Genomic DNA, 20980 nt, shown 5'->3' on the forward strand with positions numbered 1-20980 from the left:
TTTTTGGTGTCTTTGTCATGAAATCTTTGCCTGTTCCTGTGTCCAGGATGGTATTGCCTAGGTTGTCTTCTAGGGTTTTTATAGTTTTGAGTTTTACATTTAAGTCTTTAATCCATCTTGAGTTGATTTTTGTACATGGTGTAAGGAAGTGGTCCAGCTTCAGTCTTCTGTGTATGGCTAGCCAGTTATCCTAGTGGTATTTTTAACTTACTAAGACATTTCTGGTGATGCCAGAGATGACATAGCCGGCTGTCCATTGTGGGTGGAGGATAAATTTGGGTAAAAATATTTCTGAAAATCACTTTTATATAAAATTTAATACATATTCATTATGTTTTTCTCAGTTTACAATTGTGATGTAATTGATAAACAGAGTGCTTCCATGACTTCTGATAATGCAGATGACAAAGCTGTTATTATTCTAGTTCCTGTTAGACTTGGTGGAGAAAGAACCAACACCGACTACTTAGAATTTGTGAAGGTATGCAATAAGCGCTAATTTTTTTTGAGGCAATACTAGCTAATATGAAAAATATAGAAGGTTTGCAATTTTTTGTTCTGTTAAATGAGTAGTGATGATTTTACAGTTGTATGTCGTAAAGTTTGACATTAGAGGTTTTAAATTTCAGTATTATAAGACCAATGTGAGTTGAAGAGCACAGTGTTCTATAACAATGAAAAGCCTTTTAGTCTTTGTAGCTAATCAGGGAGACACAAATGCAGCAATAATCATAACCTGTAATATAGTTACAGTTTCATTATTCTTATTTGTAATTTTAAGTATGTATCTTTATTCATAAAACTAGCATTAAACTATATCACATTAATTATTGAAAAAACTCTATTACTGCTATATTATCTCATAATATGTTTCCTGTGACACCATGATGTCAATAAGAGATGAGATTATTTATGTAGATAGAAATAATGAAGATATGAAGATATTATTTGGAGGAGTTCCAACTTTGTTTTTTTTCATCTTAGCCAGTTAAAAATCGGTTCTTGGTGGAGCACATTGTTTGGTTTCTTGCACCAAAAGAACCTGTGTAGTTATGTTACCTTGTTTTGGGCACCAAGACATTCACTTAACGATAAAATACCTTGGAAATAGTTTCTGATTAAGGTGAAAGTTTTTAGATTTTTTCATAGTTTCAATAAAATTCTTCATTTTTTAGTAGTCTCTTTTTGTAGCAATAGTTGGAATTCTTCTTTAAATGGAATGTTATGGGATATAGTAATGTTGAAATAAAGTCTGGATCTGTCTTTTGTGATTAATAACAATTTGTTCCTTTCATGAGGCATTAATCCCATATTATGGTCTCTGTATATTTAGTTGGAATATCTGTTCTCAGGGTAGACTGTGCTAATTCTAGAAATCTAGAGCAGTTGTTTTTAACATATGATACATGGAAGTTTTTTAGCTGGTATATGGGCTTTTCTTAATAGTTACTAAGATTTTGGAAGCACATTTGTTACAGTAACAATACTGTGATATATCAATGACATATTAATCTTCCAAATAAAGGTAAGGTTTTGATGTCTGACATGTATCTTTAGTAGGGTTATTGGTGCAGTGTGAGAAACTGTGAACCACTTCATCTAGAGAAGCTGTTGAGGGTTTTGAGACTTCTGACATGTTGTCATCTCTAGGTGGGTTCTAATCAAATCTGAACTGGATTCTTTTTTGCCTTCTCTACTACCATGAGATGATTAGAAACTGATGCAGTCTTAGAACTGATACCTTTAGCCAAAGTTTCATTCCTGGTGGAATGGGCTGCAGATGGCTTCAGGCATGTTTCATCTGACTGAGGACTTTGCTATTTGGTGGTATTGATAGTATTCATCAGATGGTCACACTGCCTAATGCTCTTGAGTGATTCATGGTTAATAGCTTAACCATGGTTTGTAGTGAAATGTAGCATCCTGCTACATTGTATGAGGAGAAGGAAATTTGGTGTGTGTTTTATTAGTCCTTACCACAGGAGGTTTATTTATTTATATTAATTTTTTTAAGCACCTGGAATGAGGAAAATCCAGGATGTTCCTTTTCTTCAGCAAGACAAATTAGGACTTTTCTTTTTGTAGTGAAACAAACTATGGTTAAGCTGTTAAAGTGAAGCCTCAGTACCTAAGATATAGGAGTTACTTAATACATATTTGTTAACCCTAATTTTTATAATACTTTTCAATATAAATTTATCTAAAAGACATAGAGAAGTTAAGTGATATATTCAAGTTCAGATAGCAGACTGGTAGCAGAGACTAGACTTTTCTTGACTCTTAAGTTTGTTTTTCATATTTTTCTCTAACACATGAACTTTTTGAAAGGTAACATTTTCTTGAGCTTCTACTAACTCTATTTACACTGTAGTCCACTAATGTGGGAGAGCAGTGACTGATGAAACATTTTGATTTTCCAGTTACGTAAAAATGGCTGTAATGGTTAAGTGGAGTAGGTTATATGATAGGTATTATGTTTGGCCAGAGGGAATGGTTGAGTCAAAGCCCAAATGAGAGCATGTAAAGAGGTATTCACTTAGAAGTGAAAAGGTAGTGTGTTCATTAGCCCTAAAAGAAAAATATTTTTTTTCTTTTTCTCATGTATGGTCAGCCATTGTATTTTTTCCTGCCAAACCAATGTACATTGGTGAGTCTAAAATTTACTGTTTAGTTCTGTTTTTCAAATTTATTAAACAAGGTATTTCAGAGATAGTGCCAACATAGCATCCTGCTACATTGTATGAGAAGAAGGAAATTTGTTGTGTGCTTTATTAGTCCTTACCACAGGAGGTTTATTTATTTATATGTGTGTATATACATATATGTGTGTATATACATATATATATATACACATTTTTTTTTTTTTGAGACGGAGTCTTGCTCTGTGCCCCAGGCTGGAGTGCAGTAGCGCGATCTCGGCTCACTGCAAGCTCCGCCCCCCCGGGTTCACGCCATTCTCCTGCCTCAGCCTCCCGAGTAGCTGAGACTACAGGTGCCCGCCACCTCGCCCGGCTAAGTTTCTTGTATTTTTAGTAGAGACGGGGTTTCACCATGTTAGCCAGGATGGTCTCGATCTCCTGACCTCGTGATCCGCCCGTCTCGGCCTCCCAAAGTGCTGGGATTACAGGGTATATATATATTTTTAAGGACCTGGAATGAGGAAAATCCAGTATGTTCTTTTTCTTCAGTGAGACAAATTAGGACTTTTCTTTTTGACTGATTACTTCAGTCTTATTTATTGCTTCATGGATACAGCTCAATAAATTTTCACCACTAGAAAAATAACTGTGAAGAAGCTCTTTTAGGAACTGAAAAGTGTTTCAATCCAAAGATACAGCCTCTTACATGTAATGGCATTCTAGCTCCTAATCTGCTCCTAAGCATTTATTGCTAAACCTGCTCTAATGCGTTGCAAGGGAAATACAGATGTCAAGAACCAAAGTCTTTCTTCCATTACTTAGAACCATTCATTTTCTGAGGAGAGTCAGTGACAATCCTTGCTATATATTTTTTTCTTTCTTTTATCAGTTGTAAGAGACAGAACTTTCACTGCCTCACAGGTCTCTATGATATAAACATTGCATTTCAACTGATTAGACTGCCTCACGGTAAAGTAAGGCACCCTCTAATTGTATTAAGGATTTTTATTTAGGGGGAAAACAGTAGAATTCTTTATTGATAAGTAACTTTATTACTATTTAGTGAGATTTTTGATACAATTTTATCTTTATTTTTAGTTAGCTCGAAGATTTTAACCTGATATGCCTTCTCCGTTTTATTTAATTTTTTTCAGTTGCAGTTCTCCATTTCAGAAAAAACTTTATGATATTTTTACAATACTAAAAATATACAAGGTTGTTCTTTAGAGGGTGTCCGAGTCCATTTTTTCCTGCTATAACAGAATACTGGAGACTGAGTAATTTATAGAGAACAGAAATTTATTCTCTCACAGTTCTGGAGGATGGGAAATCTAAGATCAAGGCACTGGCATCTGATGAGGGTCTCCTTGCTGCGCTCTCACATGGTGGAAGGCAGAAGGGCCAAAAGGGAGTGACCTCTGTCCTCATGTGGCAGAGAAGCAGGAGAGAGAACCCACTCCTGCAAGTCCTTTTTATAGCAACATTGAGATTTTTGATACAATTTTATCTTCATTTTTTAGTTAGCTCTAAGGTTTTAACCTGATATCTCATTCATGCAAGCTCTGCCCTCATGACTTCTAAACACCTCCCCACAGGCTCCAGCTTTCAACACTGTATTGGGGATTAAATTCCCACACATGAATTTTGGAGGGAATAAAAATGTTCAAACTATAGTGGAGGGTTACTTATAATAGTGAGAACTTGGAACGACTTAAATATTTATGGTGGAAGTTTTAAAGCACATTTTGTTGTTATCATAAAATAGAATATTTTTCAGCTACTACATATTGTTAATATAGATTTCTATTTATTGATAGGAAAAGATATTCATGACATAGTGAGCAACAAAAGGTTACACTGGCATATGTTGTGAGATTTCACATATATAAAGTTGTATTTGTAAATCTCTGTGTGTATATATGTAATATAGACAGATGTTAAGAAGGTATTCCCCCAAATGTTAATAATGATGAGCTTTGGTGTTGGAATTTTGGAAAAGTTTTACTTTTTTCTGTATTTCCTGTATGTTTGTGTGTTCTCTATGGTTTGGTTACTTGTTAAAGGAAAAAGAACATTTGTCCATATATTATTTATTTTTGTATCTTATAGATTTCAAAACATCCTCTCATTTAAGAGGAGGAAAGCTTAACTATTGTTTAATAGTTTTGGGATTTTATAACCTATACTCTATCATTATTTGTGTTTTATAGGATATATCAAAATTATTGCAGGAACTATTCATAAGACATTAATTCATTCCACTAGACATTTTAAACTTACTCAATTGGACATGTTTTTAAAAAGATACAGAGTTGATTTGGCCTAACTTAAATAGAGTTCTGCTTAGAATAGATTGCTGAGGGGTGTATTAAATAATTTATTGTGGTATTCCTGATATTTTATGATTAGTAAAATAAATTGGTTTTAAATGCAGTAATAATTATTATTTTCCTTGGATTAAGTTGTTTTCATTACTCTTTATATTTATTTCAAATGAAGTAGCATAAAAAATTTGAGTGAATGCCATTGATTAGAAAATGGCTTTCAGTTTGCGATTCCAAGACTCAAGGTTCAATGAAAACAGCAATAAGGTCTAAGAACTACTGTTAGCATTTCAAAAAGCCTGACAAAAATTTTACGTTGATCACAGTGAGGCTGCACCAGCTAACTGGAAGGCTAAGTGTATTGGCTTTGGCAGGAATTTTATTGCCTTAAGGTGATAAAATTGATTATCTCTCTATGTAGTAGTAGTTTAATGTTGTTGAGCAACATGCTGATCAAAATATTTGATTTGTCATGTTAATGTTGAGTGATTTAAAGAAAAGGAAGGCAGTTTGGAAGACAAGTGGATTTCAGAACCTGGGTGCAAATGTAATATAAATGATAACTGGTACTGGTAAATTTGGGAACTACTAATATTAGTAATAGAAATTGGTTTGCTTTGAATAATTACCACTTGTCTCTTGACTAAATCTGTATTAATTTTTTTTGGCAGGGTATTTTAAGCCTGGAATATTGTGTGGGTATTATTGGTGGCAAACCTAAACAGTCATATTACTTTGCTGGATTTCAAGGTTAGTGATTTAGTAAAATATATTTCTTCATTATTTTCTTTTAAAAGTCAGAAAGTTAATATGAGATCATCTGGAAACAGGATGATTAACAGAGCAAAGAGAGTACCTTATACATTCATCAGTCCTGCTATAGCCACTCATTTGTCATTTGGTCCACAACATAATTAGATTCTGTAAAATGTATGTTTAATTTCTGTTATTGCATAAACAAGGCATAATTTATTGGTTGCACTAAACTTCAGAAGACATTGCTGCCACATTCTGGCAGTTGCTATTTACATATTTACTTTTTACCAGTTTTAGTGGTGCAAGTTGATGATAAAATGACAAGCAATATGTTCTTCCTGTCAAGATAAAGAAGTGCAATACATTTTTCATATGCAAACTGTAGAATATAATTGTGTGTTTGTGAAAGTAATTTTATCACCAAAAATTAACTGACAGTCTCATCACTTTATAAAAATTCTGCTTATACAAGCATATTTGATTATGCAAAAGTTAATCTATCCTGTGCAAACCTATGTTTCAGTCAATGAGTATCAGTCTGGCAAGCTGTTACTCCCAGATTTTTTTCAGCTATTCTACATAGAAATTGGATTGTAAGCAGCGTAATAATAAGGTGTTTTTTGAATTACTTGTCTTCTGTTTTGTCCTTGTAGATGACAGTTTGATTTACATGGATCCTCATTACTGCCAATCTTTTGTAGATGTCAGCATAAAGGATTTCCCTCTTGAGGTACTATGGATAAAGAGCTGATACTGTTTTCTTACCATATGAAGTAAACTAATTATTTAGAGATGTGCTAGGTAGCTATACTTTTGTAGTATTATAACTACTGGTTAATAATCAATATTTTACTGATTTATAGAACCATAATTAACACAGTGGTCAAAGGTTAAGTACTTTGTTGCTGAATTTTAATTTATGATATACTTTTTCCTTCATTTATCTTTGTGTCTAACTTGTTAGAAACCCTGGCCGTACTAAAATAAATGATCAAGTCTCCAAGTAATTTTGTATAGAGACAGCTAAACAGTACTGAAGAATTTAAAATGTTAGGCCTGTTTAAAAAAAAAAAAAAGAAAAATATAAGGGGATAGACGAGTTAGAGTAACAAAGCAACTTAATGAGATTATCTGCTAAATTATTTTGCTTTGAGTATAGTAATTAAATCTTAGCCTTTAGTTGGAAGTTTTCAAGAGCTTAGTTGGGTTTCTAAGTTTTTTTTTAGCTTTTATTTCTTAACCTCTTCTTTTCCTTTATATAGGTCATTTTGTGATCCAGTATTTTTTCAGAAAAATTTGAGAGTACATAAATGAAACATGTAATTATTACATGGTTTTGATTGTTTTCCCAGTTGGTGCTTTTACAGACTAAAGTAATTTTACAGAATAAAATAATTTAAATCACTTGAGTGTCATGGATCACTAATTTTCAAGGACTCGATGAGTTGCAAATGTAGTTGAATACTTTGTTTTAGTAATTGCTTGCTAGCTAATATTAACACCTAATAGTATTTAAGAGGTAGAATGTGAAAATAGATAAACCACAAGGTTAAAATCTGGTTCAGAAAGATACATTATAAAACATTTTGGCATCCTTTGTAAACTATTACTTCAATTAAAGTATAAGCATCTGGAGGCCAGACATCAGGTCTATTTTGTTCTTTCATAGTGTCTTGCACCTTAATAAATATTTGCTAGTTGACTGATTGATACTGGGGAAGGCAGTACAGAATAATTGTGCCATGTGAACTACATTGTAATTCTCTTTCTGCCTTGTGGTCTTGTAGCACTGATTCTTGTGTTCAAGTTACATTTCCAGTAGATCACTGCCAAATTGGCTCCTTATAAACAGTAGATACTTGAGATTTAGATGGAAATTGTTCTTAGTATTTTAGTATTACCTAAATAAGCAAATTAAAAGATTATTGGTCTGATTATTTTGGCCAATAGAGAGAAATTATCCATCTGATATTTTGAGAGACTGCAAAGATACCAAGCAAATGAATATCCTGGCTATGTGTATACAATCAAAATTAGAAAGGCTTCAACTCATTATTGGGAGACTGTTGCAACACTCCAGGAGGGACTTATTAATAATAAAGGTTTGAAGTAGGCTAGTGAATAGTGAAAATGGAAAGGAATAATTGCTTTTAAGATTTTACTATGTAAGGTAAAATTTGTTAAAATTGACTTCTTAAATGCACAGAAACATTTCTTATATATTGGGACACTTATAGAATGGGTTTATAGATGTTATATTTTTGAGATTCTGGTAGAATATCTTAATCTGTGTGGAAAATTCCTGTTAAAAATTTTTATTTTTCTGCAATGAAGAGATTTATTTTAGTTAGTAGCATCACTTGTTTTCCTATGAAAGTGTAATATAAAAATTATATCAAGTTGTAGAGGAATAAAATTTCACTTTTTGCTTTTAATCATCTTTTAAGTTTATAATACACCAATTGAAGGTGTTTTAACTACCCTGTATTACTAACCATCCTCGCTTCGCTATACTGCTTGTATATTTATAGCTAGCGGAATTTTGTAGTTGATTAATATAAAAAATTATATGCATATTCTAAAACCACAATTATACTTCAGTTATTAAAATCATTTTTGTAGGGAACTTTTTGGATCAGTATTTTTTTTGGTTAATAGATGGAGAAATTGAAATCTTAAATCATCCATTGATTCCACATAAATAATTGCTGGTAGTCCTTTGATATTTTGAGTGCTCTAAATCTAATAGATTGTGAAATTTTAAGGAAGTGGGATGATATGAGAATATTTGAGATTGAGGAAGAGATTTAAACAGATTGCATCTTTTGTTGTTCTTACAGTGTTGAATTTCTACATTTCTAGAATTGAACTGTTAACATTTTGAAACCAAATCAGACTAACTCATTTCTTTCTTTTTTAATGAACATTTTCTAGGTGCAAGGGATTGTCCTAAACTCTTGAGTCCTTTGTTGAATTCTTCTTCTCTGTGATTCCAAGTGTTTTGATTATATACATTTCTATTAATGTTTAATTCTTGTGACATTTTCTTCTGAAATAAATTAGTATATACTATTGAATTTCTATACTAACCTTTAAGAGACTCTTCCTCATTTTTAGCTATCTTCACTGAGTTTTTAACACATTGTGAAGCGAGCATTGGCAGTTATATTTGGATCCTAAGTCTAGTAGTGAAGATATGCCAGGGATATCTTTGGTTAGGAGTGACGAATGGAGGCACATGGTTCAGTGTGAGGGCACATTATAATGTAGAAACTCACACTGTAATTTTCAAACAGAAAGTGAGGTTCAGAGGAGCAGCATGAACAACCTTAAACAAAAGTCATCAAAGAACAACTTGAAATTAGAAGGGAATGAGAAGAGACCCCAAATGGGCTTTAGCAGTGAGGGTATGTAAGAAAAGCTTTATTAATAGACATGTTAGTTTGTTCTGATTACTGGGTCCCCAATTCCAAATGTCAGATTTTAGGAGGTTCATACAGTGGTAACTGTTTTAATCTATCTTAGGAAATTCAGAAATAGTGGCAGTAAAGCTATTAGAATTATGTATGTGAGCATCTAGATAGATTGGATGAGTGAATTCATCAGTGAAAGATAATACCCTTTATGAATTACACATATGAACTGCAATTAGTAGTAGGTTTTTTTGTGTTGTTTTTTTGGGTGGAGGATAGGGTTTTGCTCTGTTACCACTCAGGTTGGAGTGTACTGTGTAATCACAGCCCACTGTGGCCTTGACCTTCTGGGCTTCAGCAATCTCCCCACCCTAGCCACTCAAGTAGTTGGGACCACAGGTGCGTGCCACCATACCCGGTTAATTATCAGTAGGTACTTTTTAGGAACGGTATTTTTTAATTAACTGTCTTGGATTAATTATCAGTAGGTACTTTTTAGTAAGGGTATTTTCTAATTAACTGTCTTAGGAAGCTTCATCTGAATCACCAAAATAGCATAGCTGTACCTATAAGCATATGTTTCAGTATTGTTTTTGTATGTTTAGGTAATTAGACTTCACTATTCTAAACAATAAGCCTAGAATAGTGCCTGTCATTTTGTAGGTGCCTAGTAACTATTACGGCAATTGGTAAATAATGTATCAAAACTTGAAATAAATGGGAATTGATTCTCCCTGGCCAATATTTCCAGAATCACTGTTAGAGAAGTGTATCTAGTGAATACTCCTTAAAGTGCGTTTGTCAAGTAGATGCTACTCCTCTTACCACTGAATTTTAAAAATTAAAAAAAAATCTTAAGTGCATAGCTCAAAAATTATCATGAAGTGAACATAGCCCTGAATTAGGAAAATATTTGAAAGTTTAACTTGTTCTGCAATAGACAACAGTTGCGAATTGTAAATTCATGTTGGTTGGCCTTAGAATCTTCTTGGGTGAACAAAATGATATGAATAGCCAGGCGTGATGGTTCCCACCTGTAATCCCTCCACTTTGGGAGGCCAAGGTGGGTGGATCACCTGAGGTCAGGAGTTTGAGACCAGCCTGGCCAACATGATGAAACCCCATCTCTACTAAAAATACAAAAAAAAATTAGCCCGTCATGGTGGCACGTGCCTGTAATCCCAGCTACTCGAGAGGCTGAGGCACAGGAATTCCTTGAACCTCGGAGGTGGAGGTTGCAGTGAGCAGAGATTGCACCACTGCACTCCAGCCTGGGCAACAAGAGTGAAACTTCATCTCAAAGAAAAAAAAAAAAGTTTAAATGATATAAAATGCCTCTCTGTTGTATAAGTCCTAGTGCTCATGCAGCAATACCCAATAGCAGTTTCAGTGATCAGAGATTTCTATCTGTGTTTTTGTGAATATTTTAAAAGTTCTTTGTAGATATTAAAACAACCATGAATAACAATTTAGTATTTGTTATTATCTATGATGATTGTAGTCAATACAGTGAGATAGTAATAAGACTATGCTGGTTTAGTATTATTGGTTCCTACATGAAAAGCCTTTTAAAATTTAAAAAGTTTTATTTTCTAGAGATGGAGTTTTGTTCTGTCACCCAGTGTGGATGGAGTGCAGTGCACCACCATAGTTCACTGGCGCCTCAAACTCCTGGGCTTATGTGATTCTCCCACCTAAGCCTCCCAAGTAGCTGGGACTATAGGTGAACGCCACCACACCTGGCTACTTAAAAAGTTTTTTAGAGATAGGGTCCTGCTATGATGCACAAGCTGGTCTCAAGCCTCTGTACTCAAACAGTCCTCCCACCTCAACCTCCTGAGTTTCTGGGCACAGGCATGAGCCTTACTTAAGTTCTTACATGAAAACTTTTACCAGTGCTTCACTATAATATAGGATACCCTTGTAGATGAGTTCAAAAATATATTATTAGACCATGTACAAGCTTTTGGCCCTCCTTATCCCCAACTGGAAAAAAAGTTAAGAAGCATTCCTTGTTATTGTCTTTGGAATGAGCTGGGGAAATTGTTATTTGTAGATACCGTGTATGTAGAATAATTTCTTATAAATATGACTTAAAACTGTGATGTATACCCTAATATACTCATTCTTCTGTAAATTGTTAACTAACAAGTTTGTTTAGCTTTTCTGTGCTTTTCTAGATGTGTTTTAAATATTTCTTTGCAAATATAACAGGTGGATCAATGTTAGAAAAAGTCCAACTAAGATTATACTTGTATTGACTAGTGCCATGGAGGTTCCAGTTTAGCTAGGTGGAATCTCAGTGTGTAAAGTAAGTTAGCTAAGCATTTTGCAGAAGTCATAGTTTTGAAAACTCATTTTTTGGCCTATATTAACTGACGTATTGTTGGATTTGAATCTCATATGCAATTGAACTTTTCATTGGAAAAAAAGCAACTTGAATGTGTATATTTTGCATATCTTTTGGTGATGATATGCGATACAAATTGGGTCACTAGGATGTACAGGGAGAGAAAGAGTGACTTTAATTGATTTCACCATGAACATAACAAATATGACAACTTATTTTTCTACATTTTAATAGATAGCATGAAGTTAAAAATCCCTTAGTTTTAGGCATTGAATATAGGGAAATTATAACTTTATGAGCACAAATCCAGCCCTCCTCCCCTTCCCTCCCCTACCCCCCCACCCCTCCCCCCCCCTCCCCCCCCCCCTTCCTTCCCCCCTCCTCCCCTCCCTTCCCCCCCTTCTCCTCCTCCCCCTTCCCCTCCCCTCCCCTTAATGGAGATGGAGTCTTGCCCTCTGACCCAGGCTGAAGTGTAGTGGCATGATCTTGTCTTACGGCAACTTCAAAACTTCTGGGCTCAAGCAGTCCTCCTGCCTCAGCCTCCTGAATAGCTGGGATTGTACATGGGAGCCATAGCACCCAGCTCCTAGATTATTTCTTAATTGAGCTTGTTCTTTAATTCAAATATTTCCCACGCCTGTCTCCCATCTGCCCAGTTCTCTCCCTTTCCCACAAACTTGTTAATTTTTGTATACCCTTAGTTTATTTATACAAATATGAATATATCGTCTTACGTTCTTTTTAACACAAACTTATTTTTTCTACATACAGAAAAAGACTTGGTCACATCAGTGATTTTTAAGGACAGGCAAAGCATTTAAGCATGAAAAAAATTTTTTAAACATAGTACTAAGGTGTGATTGTGAAGAACAAAAAGATTGCAATGATTATTTTTATATTCTGCCCTTTTTCTACTTTTGTATTCCCTAAAGATGCCAAACTCTAGCCAAATCCATTAGCAAGACAGTAGAGAAACTAGGGCAGCCTCCCCAGCCCATTTATATCTGTGGCACTGTGTCTGTTGGAGAAAAGTGAACTAAAGAGACAAAAGGACTGATGAGAAAGAGAGCAAGGACCATAATGGAATGGTTTCACCTGTTCCAGCCTGTTGTCTGAGAAGAAAAAAGAATTAAAGCACACTCAAAGAGAAAGTTGAAGAATATGCAGTTATGTACTAATTGTGTGAATTGCTAAAACCCTCAAGTTGACCTATTTTTATATCAATATAGAACATTTACCTGAATCTGTGTATTTGTTTAAAAAGTCTTGATGTCCTTGTTAAAAGGTTAACAAACATTACCCAAAATCTCCAACAAAACAGACTTAACTGCATTTTAATAGAAATGACTAACTCAATTCCAAGCCTTGTACTAGGCTGTGCATATCTTTTTCGTGTTTTCAAGTGTTAGAAATGCATACCACTTTTGACACGCTTCCTTACTTTTGCAGAATGGCACTCATGTCACAAAAGGTTGAAATTTGGTGAATTAAATATATACAAAAGTTGGCTCTTATATTTTATAGTTTTGCAGAGTGGGGAGGACTATCTGCACAGGCTGAACTAAAACACCATTTGAAAATCATGTTTGTAGTGATGGGGAAAAGCTAGATAGGAAATTTTAAATAATAGTTTTATATATACTTGTCTATCAAATACATTAATCCTAAAGAACTTTAAAAATTACAGACATTCCACTGCCCTTCTCCCAAAAAGATGGCGTTTCGAAAAATGGATCCCAGCTGTACAATAGGATTTTACTGTCGAAATGTTCAGGACTTCGAACGAGCTTCTGAAGAAATCACCAAGGTACCTTTATTTAAAATATTGTATTTGTAAATGACCTAATTTTATTAGAGACAGACTGTCAGAAGGCAAAAACCTGTAAATTATGATATTTTTATAAAATTTCCTCTTGAATGTTAATATTATTAGTACCATTGTGAACTGAAAAAAAAAGCTATTTGAGGAATCAGCGTTTGAGGCAAATGAAATCAACTAGTGACCAGTTGAAAGTAGTGATTGGTCCACTAGGTGGCACTGTTGAAATAAAAATCCTTTTGCAAACTGTAGACCGGTGCAAGCAATTAGGTTATATTCTATTTGAAGATTTTAAAAGGGCAATCCCTTAGGGGTAGGAAAAAAATTAATGAAGTATTTGATCAAGCCAAATTGTGCATTATTTCTTGTTAGTCCAAGTGCTTCTTTGATTTTTTTAAAAAGAGAAATGGTATTTTTGGATTTCTCAGAACTGCGTTATCAAATGAGCTGTGTTTTTACCTTCCAATAAGCTTGTCTAATCTGATCTATTCTACTTATAGGATCTTTGAAAGAGGTTTATTTAACTTCTTCTCATTACATTTATACTTCTACATTTTTTTGGTCCTTGAGTACTGCTAGAACATTTATGGAACCTTAATAGCTATCTATATTTAGTACTTTAGGAAAAAAAGACTACTTTTTAAAGAAGTAAGCATAGATAGCTCTCTTTATTTGTATCAATAGTTAGGCTATCATTTTATGGTAAGTAAGACCAATACTAGTCATTTTTGGGAATTCTTTTTTTTTTTTTTTTAAGACCGAGTTTCGTTCTTGTTGCCCAGGCTGGAGTGTAATGGCGCGATCTCGGCTCACCGCAACCCCTGCCTCCCAGGTTCAAGCAATTCTCTTGCCTCAGCCTCCTGAGTATCTGGGATTACAAGCATGTGCCACCATGCCTGGCCCATTTTGTATTTTTAGTAGAGATGCGGTTTCTCCATGTTGGTCAGGCTGGTCTCGAACTCCTGACCTCAGAATTCTTAACTGGAGCTTATGTATAATAGTAACTTATTACTGCTTTATTTCCAGTTAATTTTATTCAGGAAAGTGGATATAGTGAGTTGAAATTTTGTTTTTAGAATGTAAAAGTGGAATGATAAATAAAATGTTTCATATAAGCTAGATTTAGTTTACTTGACCTGCCATATGAAAGAGGAAATTTAACAGGAATATGACAGAAAAATGAATGAGGAAAGGAGCAAATGAGATATGTGGGAACCATTCCATAGTCTTCATTTCTCACAGTTGTTCTCTTTTCATTCTCCTTTTTCAACATGGAAGGCCAGGTGAACATAACAAAATATATATTTTTCATTTTTCCTCCTATTACTGGAAATTAGTATATGCATTTGTATATTTTAATTTGACAGTTCTTTGTCTTTACAAAGTATCATGTGTATGCTAAAGTATACAAATACAGGTGCTATTGTGATATTTATTGATGTTGATGAACATTTTCCATTAAAAAGTCCCATTTCTCTGTTTCTATTCATTTATTTTCTATCTGGACTAAAATATGTTTAAAACAGTAAAGCAGTTGACTCCTAGAATAGAAACAAACCAGATTATTATTACCAAATTAAAAAAAACAAAATTAATGAATTGTGTGTTGATATTTTCTAATTAAAGACAGTTGTGGTTTTTACATTGGAAAAATACTTAGAAATTATTACTCTTGAGCATCAGAATAATATGCATTAAAGTAAAGAGAAATTATATTGAAATGTCTTTTGGAAGTACTGAGAATTGTGTAAGAATCAATTAACTTTGCTGTTATAATATTGTTCTTCTTAAGTGAGTAGCTTTTTGTAGCAGTATCCAAAACTCACCATGTCAGTGAATAACACAGTCAGTTTCTTTTGCCTGGAAGGTTATAAGTTAAGCACTTGCCTTTTTTTCTTAAAAACTGAATTGGGCAGTTTTAGTTCGACCATTTTTTTTTAACCTTTAAAAATTAAATTAACTTAAAATTATTTGTTTCTATATAAGATACATATTTTCAGTTTTCTCATTTTGAAAATGAAGCTGTTAGTCTAGAGTCTCATGTTTAATTCGTAATACCCTGTGAATGAATAACTCCTTATGCTATATGATTTTAAAATATTAATAAAAATTGTTAAACTGATTCAGTGTTTAGCAGAATTCAGTCTAGCAAGTATCTGCATAACTATCATATACAGAGCATAAAATGACCAGAATACAATCTCTGCTTTAGAACAAGGTGTAAAGCTTCCATCCTCAAGTAACATTTATACTTCAGTAGCGGGAATAAGACAAGTAGACATATATTACATTGAATATGATAAGCATCCATATGGAAATAGAAATAAATTGATAGAGGAAAGGAGAGGGTTGAAACGAGAGAGGTGTCACATCTAAGTCAAAGTACTTTATTGTGATGGTCATATTTAAGAAGGGCTTTAATGTATAGGCTTAATTTCTACTGGCTTAGGGAAAGAGAGGGTTACTTCAAGCTGAGGAAATACCAAGAGGAAAAGTATAGAAGGAAAGTGGAGAGTTTGTCTAGAGAATGGCAAGTAGTCCAACTTGGTAGGTGCCAAGGCTTCATATTAGGCAGGGTTTCTGCTTCTGACTGCCTGAATCAGAATCCCTAAAGGTGTGGCCTGAAAGTCTCCATTTCTGACAAGCCTCCCACACAATCTTGTGTGTCAAATTTGAGAACCACTTGTATAAGACAGGGCATCCCAAAATGTGACACTTGTTGTTTTTAGGTGGCACTAGGACAAACATTTTAATACTTATATTAACTGGCATATTAAATATGATTTATTGATTTGTACAAGGCTATTTAAGTTAAAAATGATGAAAAGAAAAATATTAATCATGATAGAGATGGCTACATAGCAAAAATAGTGAAAGAAGTATATAAGTCTCTGAGTTTTGGGAAACGCTGCTATAGGAAATACTGAAGGAAGAGGCTAGAAAAGTTGATTAGTATAATACCATGGAGAATCTTGAATTAAGGCTGAAGAAGTTGTACTTTAGTAATATGTTGATTTTGTTAAATTAATTTTAAAATTTCAGGCATACGGAAATATAGAGAATAATATAGTAAATACCCATGTGTTACCACTGAGCTTAAGAAGATTACATATATAATTAATAAGTATGTTTTCGTCCACCAATCTTATTCCTTTTCTTCCTCCCCAGTGGCAATCACTATCCTGAATTAGTGTATCATACCCATACTTTATATATCCATAAACAACAATATTATTTTACATTTATTAAATTTTTTGTTAATAATATTTTTATATAAAGAGATATATATTCATCTGCAACATTTTTATTTAACAGTGACTTAGAGATTATCTATGTAACTGTACATGTGGGTCTAGCTTATTCATTTAAACAGCTGAATAGTGGTCCATTCTGTAATACACTCTTTATTTAAACTTACTTTCTTTGATGGTCATCTGGCTTGTTTCTGAGAACTTAAAACTCCTTGTTTTATTTGTTTAATTACAAATAATGTTTTAAATAATATTCTTGTACATATCTCTTTGTGCATGTATAATACTTTAAGTAGGGTTACATTAGATATACTAGATACATTACAGTGCAATTTCTGGGTCATAAGATAAGCGTATTTTTAGGTTTGCTGTATGTTGTTAAATACTCTCCAGAGGGATCATGCCAAGCAGTATATAAGAATTTCTTTAACATCCTTATCAACACTTGATATTGTCAAACTTTAAAATTTTAACCAATCTTGTGGATATGAATAGTACCTCTTTGTAATTTTATATTTCCCTGATTGATACTAAGGTTGAACATTTAATCAAAGTTTATTGGCCCATTTGTTCCTCTTTTGTGAATTTCCCATTCATTCTTTTTCTCTATTTTTCTATAGGGCTATTTGATATGAAGGAAATCTTTATAATTCTAGATACTTCTGCTTTGTCGGCTTTATGTGTTACAAATATGTTCTCCTATGCCACTATTTTTACTTGTTAATTATGTCTTTAATTTTAATATACTCAAATTAATAACACTTTTATGGTTTTTGAATTTTATATCAAAGAAATCTTTAATAAGCAAAAGTCATAAACATATTCTATATCTCTTCCAGAAGTTTTATGTTTCACATTTAGAACTTGTATATGTTTTATTTATTTATTTATTTTTGAGACGGAGTCTTGCTCAGTCACCCATTGTGGAGTGCAGGGGTGCGATCTTGGTTCACTTCAACCTCCACCTCCCGGGTTCAAGCAATTCTCCTGCCTCAGCCTCCCTAGAAGCTGGGATTACAGGCATGCACCACCACGCCCGGCTAATTTTTGTATTTTTAGTAGACACAGGGTTTCACCATGTTGACCAAGCTGGTCTTGAATTCCTGACCTCAGGTGATCCTCCTGCGTCAGCCTCCCAAAGTGCTGGGATTACAAGTGTGAGCCACTGCGCCCAGTCTAGAACTTGTATATGTTTTAAAGTAGGTATCTTTTTTTCCTCACATGGACAAATGGTTATTTTAGCATCATTTATCAAAGAGTCTGATTTTTCTTCATTGATTTGTAATGTCTTCTTCAAGGACCTAGATTAGTACAGAAGCTGTAGAATTAAAGAGGAAGGAAGTACTTTCAGAAAGTTTGTGAAGGTAAATCAGTAAGACAGCCACTTAGAAAGTGGCAAGGGAAAGAGAGAGCTCACCGACAAGTCTGTTTGACATCTAGGTGACCAGGAGAACAAATTAATAGAGAAAGTTCATTAATACGATCATTCATTTACTCAGCAAATACTTGAGTGCTTTCATCCCTATGACTCCACCAGAATTCCTCTTCAAGGTCACTAATGACCCTGTGTTGCCAAGTCCATTGGTCGAAGCTCAGAGTTCATTCTACTTGTCGTAACAGAAGCATTTGATATAGGTGAACATCCACTTCACCTTCCTACACCTTCTTCACATTGGCTTCCAGGACATCAAACTGTTTTGGTTTTTCTCATTCTTCACTGATTGCTCCTTCTTTAGTCTTCTTTGCCTGCTTTCTTCCCCAGCCTCTTAATGTTGGGGTAGCTTAGGGCTTAGCCTTTCGTTCTGATATCTTCTTTATCTTGATGATCTCATCCAGTCATATAGCTTTAAATATCAATTATAATCCAAGATCGTATCTTTAGCCCAAAATTATTTTCCAAATTATAGATTATAATGTGCAGTTGCTATTCAGGGTCCCTTATGTGTCTGGCATACGTTTCCAAAATCAAATTCCTGATCTTCCTTCTGAATCCTGTTTTGCTCACAGTTTTCCTTATCTCATTTGATGGCAAATTTATCCACTGTCTGCTCAGACCAAAGCCTTGGATTATTCTTACCTCCCTTTTCTCTCTCACATCTCATAACAAATTGTAGATTCAAAGTATATCTAGAATCAGACCTCTTTTCACCACCTTCCCTACTGCTCTTGCAACACTGGTCTGAGACACTGTCATTACTTTAGTGATCTCTTATGTAGTTTCCAAGCCTCACTTCCCTGCCTCTAGCTGGTTCTCAATTCAGCAGCCAGCCCTGTAATTCTTTCAAAACATGTCATACTGGGCAGGGCATGGTGGCTCACACCTGTAATCCCAGCACTTTGGGAGGTCGAGGTGGGCGGATCACCTGAGGTCAGGAGTTCAAGACCAGCCTGGCCAACATGGTGAAACTCTGTCTACTAAAAATACAAAAATTAGCCAGGCGTGGTGGTGTGTGCCTGTAGTCCCAGCTACTCAGGAGGCTGAGGCATGAAAATAACTTGAACCCAGGAGGCGGAGGTTGCAGTGAGCCAAGATTGTGCCATTCCTCTCCAGCCTAGGCAACAGAGTGAGACTTTGTCTCAAAATAAAACAGAACAAAAAAAGCATAAGTCATACTGAAGCATTGAGAATAAATAAAAAACAAACAGAAACCGTAAGTCAAAGCACTGACATATAGAGCATCTAGAACAGTGCCCAGCTCATAGTAAGTGTCCATTTTGTTGAATGACTGTCTAGAGCTGGATATGCAGTGGTCAACAAGATAGTTGAGACTCCTGGCTTCATGAACTTACAGTCCAGTGGACATTAAACACACAAGTGTATAACAAAAATTAAAAGTTTCATCAAGAAGAAAATACAGTGTCTTGAGGAAGAAAAATAGAAGAGACATACTTTAATTTGGGGAGTGCAAAAAATATTTAATAGTATATATTCACTGCATTTTCTGTGAGGATCTTAACATGTCCACGAAACCTGCCCTATTTAGATCCACCACACAATGAGTAAAAAATCACCAGGAGAAGAGTAAGTGTCTTTCTAATCATAATGGACCTAATAGAGTTTCATGTCTTGCTTTAAGACTCTTGAAAGCCTTGAATTAGGAGTAGGTAAAGTGAACAATAAAGTTTGGCATGATGGGGAGAGCAGAATTTCAAGTCAGTTTAGTAGTATCTTTTATTTCATTGAAATGGTCAACTGTGGAAATCCCTGTGGACAGGGAGGCGAATGGTCTAGGAGAGTTGACAGTAGAAAATTTGAAGGTCAGATGAATATGATGAAATCAGGTTTACTGGAGTGCCTCCAAAACAACCACTCTTCTGTTCTTCGCCTTCTTCAGATTTCAGCATCTCTTTGGAATAGTTCTGTTTCACACTGTCTCTAATCTTCCTGTTAATAATCTTCCTCCCTACCTCCCCTCATGTCTGAGTAATTATGTTGTTGAAATCTTTTACGCTCTTTTTTCTTTCCTATATCGTTTTTAAATTACAGAAAGACATGTTATAAAAGTCTCCAGTTGTGATGGTAGGTTGTCTGTTTCTCCTTTAAGATCTTTTTTGTTTTTGTTTGTTTGTTTTATACATTTTGAGGCTTTGTTATTAGTTACATACAAACTTAGGACTGTTAGGTCTTCCTATTGAATTACAACTTTTAAATGTTCCTCTATCTCTTAGTAATATTTCTTACCTTAAATTCTGTTTTTGTACTTTGTGTCATCAAATACTTGAATCCTGTAGGATTTTAAATTCCACAAGGCATTGTGTTTTAAAGAGTCAGTATTACCCTTTCTGATGCCCTTCATTTTTTTTTTTCTGTTTTTACTCTGCTTCCTTTTGGGATCATTTCACTTGTCTCTGAAGAACTTTCTTTATTATTTCTTTTAGTGCTGTTACCTGGTGATAAATTCTCTCAGCTTTTGTTTGAACACATCTTTATTATGCCTTCATTTAAAAATGGAAACAATAGCAAATTTATAGAAAAGTTGTAAATATAATACAAATAGTTTCTTCCTGAACCATTTGAGAATAAATTGTTAGCATGATGCCCCATTACCCTTGAATAGTTGAGTGTGTACTTCTTACTAAGAAATAAGGACATTCTCCTACATAATCACAACATAACTATCAGAATCAGGAAAGTGGCATTGTACATTATCACCATTTAATTCCCAAGAAATTATTCAGGTTTCACCAGTTGTCCCAATAATGTCTATGTAGCAAAAAGATTGAGTTCACAATAATATGTTACATTTATGCATTTTAAATCTTTAATCTGGAACAGTTAATCATCTTTTTTGATTTTCACATTATATTTTTTAAGATAACAGGATACATGTTTCTTAGTTTTTTACAGGACACTTTTGAAAATTTTGTAGATTGTCCTCTCAATTTGGGTTTGTACAGTTTCCTCATTAATTTCAGGTTATACGTTTT

The 20980-nt window shown here is 34.2% G+C and overlaps 1 protein-coding gene across 3 annotated transcripts in view; it reads left to right on the top strand.

The window, feature by feature from the left end:
- Window positions 1-20980, top strand: part of ATG4C (autophagy related 4C cysteine peptidase) — an 82001-nt gene that overhangs the window by 44575 nt on the left and 16446 nt on the right. For all 3 annotated transcript variants that reach the window (XM_025361386.1, XM_025361377.1, XM_025361396.1), the window contains exons 7-10: window positions 345-481; window positions 5635-5713; window positions 6373-6449; window positions 13170-13289. In XM_025361386.1, coding sequence (XP_025217171.1) covers window positions 345-481; window positions 5635-5713; window positions 6373-6449; window positions 13170-13289 — 413 coding nt within the window. The remainder of the gene's footprint in view (window positions 1-344; window positions 482-5634; window positions 5714-6372; window positions 6450-13169; window positions 13290-20980) is intronic.

Source organism: Theropithecus gelada, chromosome 1, assembly GCF_003255815.1.
Source record: "Theropithecus gelada isolate Dixy chromosome 1, Tgel_1.0, whole genome shotgun sequence".
In the NCBI taxonomy this organism is placed as follows: Eukaryota; Metazoa; Chordata; class Mammalia; order Primates; family Cercopithecidae; genus Theropithecus; species Theropithecus gelada.